The following is a 5,040-nucleotide window of genomic DNA, read 5'->3' as shown; positions in this document are numbered from 1 at the left end:
TTATATTGTTGACTGACGTTTCCGATAGCATTGTATGTATGCATTGAAGGAATAAAAAGCATTCTTATTCTTATTCTTATTCTTATCAATTGATCAATAAAAATTGAAAAAAGGCCCACAATCATCATTAACAAATTGAGAATTTTTATGCAAAATTCGAGTTAACCAGTTTAGTGGCATCTTAATTTATGATTTATAAATTATTCAAAACTGGGTAACAGTATTGTAAAATCACCCTACTTTTCCAACTCTTCCACAATCAAGTCTGCTGTAGTAAGGTCCACGTTATAATGGTAGTAATTGATTAACATTGATGTTGCTATCCTTGTCTATTTGACAGAGCAGATAGTGCTATCCTTTTCCAGCTCCACTACTTTGCCTGAACGTTTTTTACAACATAGAAATATTATTATCTAACAAAACATCACAATACATATTCTTGGTAAATATCCCTTTTTATTCCTACACTTTGTATTCTCATTCTACATAATAAAAAAAGCTATTCACCTACTGTAATACAGATCTTTCTAGTATGCAGTCTGCTATTCATCTAAAATTATTTCCCTCATTGTGAATAATGTAGTCTATAATAATAATACAAGTCCTGGCATTGATTGTGAATGTGTATGTGTTGCAGATGGCGACAGTTACTGTTAAAAAGGAGGAGGAGGAGGAGGAGGATGATGATAGCAGCCAGCAACCAGCTGCAGTGGAAGATGATTGCAGCCAACAACATTATCTAATCCCTGGCTACAACATGATCTTCATCAAAGAGGAGGCATATGGTGAGATGAATTCTATTACTAACTGATTCTTGATTGATCAGGGTCTACACTCCTTGCTTGGGTGATTAGATTGTGGCCAGCTTTCTCACATGAAGTGGTTTGATGTTTGTGAGTGGAACTCCTGTGTAAACTCTACCCCTGAATGGGCTGTCTGCCACATGTCAACCATGCACATGTACAGAACAAATGTGTAGTGTGTTCAGATTATCCCATAAAATCGCATATATCAATCTAAAGATGTTTATGTTTTTAAAGGGGCGGATTCAAAGATCTAAATGTTTGAAGAACCTCACACCTCAACCGAAGCTTATTACATTTACATTTATTACATTCCTTAATCACAACATCAAATAAATGATTGGGAGAGAATCAACAGGATAAACCCAAAACTGTTCTTCTTCCTAATTTTGATAAAAATAGTTCAAATGAGGTTATGAAAACACTTTTATAAAGATTACAAAAATGTACAGTCCAAATATACATTATACTAAAAAAATTGTATCTCGGTTGATCAGAAAGATGAAACAAATTATTATTACACTTGAAAATGCATCAATAAATTGAAAAATATTAAAAAACTTGATAAATTTGAAGCCAGAAAAATCACAAAAACATTCACTATCAACATATGATCATACTCTATTATTGTGTGTCTCAAAGTATGCTTGTTGGGCAAACCAACTCCTGTGTCCTTTACTTGGTCCAAGAGTTTTTTCCCTATACCAACATTCCATTCCACACCTGGTTGGTTGCAATCTAAAGATGATTGCCTAAAACTTTTTATAAATTTGAACTTCTTTAATCTCACTTATTTCCTCTGATTAATTTAACTTTTATTACCACCGTCTCTATGTTACAACATGACAATTCAATATCATATTACAAAAAATATGTATTTAGATGGGATTGATCATTATTAATGAGAATTAGGAATTCATAATATTGTATCAGATATGCTGGAAGGACTTGAAACACAGCTATCTACTATAGGTGGTGATAAAAGAAAACTCACTTCCTAACAAACATGTAACTAAATAATTCTGTTATTATTGATTATTGCAGACGATCAAGAGGGTGAAGGAAGTGCAGTGAAGAGCGAACCAGAGACGTGGCCTTCAAACTACAGCACATCTGGCCGAGACTATGCAACAGAAGTGGGTGGACTGAATGAGCATTCAATCTCTCCAGTGGAAAAGTGCACTGAGTCATCTGTGGCTGGTAAACAGACCAAGCTCTACAGCTGTGCTCACTGTAGCTATAAAACACCACAGTTTGGTAATTTGAAGAGACATATTAGAAAACACACTGGAGAAAAGCCATTCAATTGCAAGTTTTGTGACTACAAAAGTTCTGAGTTAGGTAGATTGAAAGAACATATCAGAACACATACTGGAGAAAAACTTTTCAGCTGCGATATTTGTGACTACAAAAGTGCTAGGTTATGTAATTTGAAAGAACATACCAGAACACATACTGGAGAAAAACCTTTCAGCTGCGAGTTTTGTGACTTCAAAAGTGCTAGGTCAGGTGATTTGAAGAAGCATATCAGAACACATACTGGAGAAAAACCTTTCAGCTGCAAGTTTTGTGAATTTAAATGTGCTGATTCAAGTAATTTAAAAAAACATATCAGAACTCATACAGGAGAAAAACCTTTCAGCTGCGATATTTGTGACTACAAAAGTGCTAGGTTAGGTCATTTGAAAAAACATACCAGAACACATACTGGAGAAAAACCTTTCAGCTGCGAGCTTTGTGACTTCAAAAGTGCTCATTTAGGTGATTTGAAGAAGCATACCAGAACACATACTGGAGAAAAACCTTTCAGCTGCAAGTTTTGTGAATTTAAATGTTCTGATTCAAGTAGTTTAAAAAAACATATCAGAACTCATACAGGAGAAAAACCTTTCAGCTGCGAGCTTTGTGACTTCAAAAGTGCTCATTTAGGTGATTTGAAGAAGCATACCAGAACACATACTGGAGAAAAACCTTTCAGCTGCAAGTTTTGTGAATATAAATGTGCTAATTCAAGTAATTTGAAAAATCATATTAGAACTCATACAGGAGAAAAACCTTTCAGCTGCTAGCTTTGTGACCATAAAAGTGCTGTCTTAGGTGATTTGAAAAAACATACCAGAACACATGCAGGAGAAACAACTCCTAGCTAAGCATTTTTAGGGCCGGTTTCCAAGCTCAGGATTTAGATGAGTTCTAGACTTTAAACAGCTGGAGTCAGAAAATTTGCTTTCCAAAATGGGGCATAGTCATAGTTTCTATGATAATTTTTTTTCTCATTTCTAGAATTTAGAAACGTTTTTCCTTGTCGAAATGATACATTCCTAAATATTTCAAAATATCTGAAACTTTACACTATTTTTTTCATTTTGTGTTCAATTTTATAGTTTTTTTTTTGTAATTTAAACATGGACTATGACTACACTTCGTTTCAGAAAGCCAATTTTCTGACTCCAGCAGTTTAAAGTCTAGAACTTAGCTAAATCCCAAGTTCAGAAACTGGCCCTTACAATGGCTAGTCTCGTATAGAATAGTTATGTCCAAAAGTCACATACTTTTCAAGATATATGCGAAAACCTAAAAAAATTTTACCTTTGACATTTTAACCATTCCCACCCCCCTTAGAACAGGGGCTAGGAGTGGAGACTCTTGATATATGTCTATCAACTTATTACCCTAAACAGAGCTGTGGGGTCAAAGATAGTCTGCCAGACATTTCCACTGTACCCTATTTAGAGCATTTATTGCCTGTACTATAAATGTTTAGGGATGAAACAAAAAACAAACATTCAACAATCTCAAAATATTATATTCACATTGTTCATCACACTGAATCTACAGAATGGGTGAAAAATCCGAGAACGGCTTAATATCTCATACACAAAGGTAATTTGATGGTGGGTGTGATTGGGGATCTTATTCAAATTGAAAAAACTACTTTACAATAATTTTAAATATCTGGATCCGCCATATTGAATGCAACTTCATTTTTTTAAATAGGAAGGTGGTCATGCAATACATGATTTCAATATGGAATTTCAAGAAAAAATGAATGCCAGAAACCCCATATCGTTATCTCAAACCGTTTCGGAAATATTCACATTATTAATCAATACTATTCAAAGCAGAAAAGAGAGAAAAAAGTCTGAGAACGGCTTAGTATCTCATGAAAAAAAGAAGCGATTCCAAGGTGGGTGTGATTGGAGATGTTACTCGAATTGAAAATACTACTCTACTAAGACTTTAAAAATCTGGTCCGCCATCTTGGATCTGCCATTTTGAATGCAACTTTATTTTTTCAAATGGGAAGGTAGTCATGAGATACATGATTTCGATACAGATTTTCAAGGAAAAATGAATGGCGAAAACCGCACATCGATATCTCAAACCGTTTAGAAGATATTCACATTATTAATCAATACCACTCATGTATTTCATTTCTGATTTGCATGGTACTGATTGATAATGTGAATATCTTCTGAACGGTTAGCGATATCAATGTGCGGTTTTCACCATTCATTTTTCCTTGAAATTCCGTATCGAAATTTTGTATCTCATGACCACCTTCCCACTTGAAAAATTAAAGTTGCATTCGGTTTGAGATATCGATATGCAGTTTTCACCATTCATTTTTTCTTGAAATTCCATATCAAAATCATGTATCGCATGACCACCTTCCTATTTTTAAAAATGCAGTTGCATTCAATATGGCGGACCAGATTTTAAAAGTCATTGTAAAGTAGTTTTTTCGTTTTGAGTAGGATCCCCAATCACACCCACCCTCATATTATCTTTGTGTATGAGATATTAAGCCGTTCCCGGACTTTTCACCCATTCATTTGTAATATTACATTTTTTCTCGATTGGAATCGAATCTTCAATTCGAGATCTATAAAACTTTATAGTAAATATCAGAGTCATCGATATACGGACAACTTTTTGACTGAGAATTTATCATAAATGATTGTGTTACATGTTCAATGGTATCACTGAAAAAACAAACTCTGTAAACAGAGTTAACAGAATTAACAGATAATATAGAGGATATATAAAATTTAAAATAACAGTTTCAAAATAAAGTTTTATTGAGAACAAATATAAAATGTGAATTCTAAACTTGTAATTTATAATTTTTTGGTGACGTGTCCGTAACATCGACACTGGTTTGAGGTGTCTAAAAAGCTTTGCTCTGTTCCTTGTAGCTAGGCTTCCTCCTTCTCTCTAAAAATGGTGGCTGGCT

At 34.0% G+C, this 5,040-nt stretch overlaps 1 protein-coding gene across 1 annotated transcript; it reads left to right on the top strand.

Annotated features, from left to right (window-relative positions):
• The first annotated feature begins 621 nt into the window (after nucleotides 1–621).
• LOC120356300 (gastrula zinc finger protein XlCGF17.1-like) lies at nucleotides 622–3,920 on the top strand. The gene is made up of 2 exons (XM_039445219.1): nucleotides 622–785; nucleotides 1,848–3,920. Exons 1-2 carry the CDS (start codon nucleotides 638–640, stop codon nucleotides 2,870–2,872), a joined length of 1,173 nt encoding a protein of 390 aa, XP_039301153.1. The 5' UTR covers nucleotides 622–637; the 3' UTR covers nucleotides 2,873–3,920.
• The last annotated feature ends 1,120 nt before the right edge of the window (nucleotides 3,921–5,040 follow it).

Source organism: Nilaparvata lugens, unplaced genomic scaffold (genome assembly GCF_014356525.2).
Source record: "Nilaparvata lugens isolate BPH unplaced genomic scaffold, ASM1435652v1 scaffold6429, whole genome shotgun sequence".
Taxonomy (NCBI): domain Eukaryota; kingdom Metazoa; phylum Arthropoda; class Insecta; order Hemiptera; family Delphacidae; genus Nilaparvata; species Nilaparvata lugens.
The sequence above is the reverse complement of the archived record's forward strand: the minus strand, read 5'-3'. Positions and strand labels throughout refer to the sequence as shown.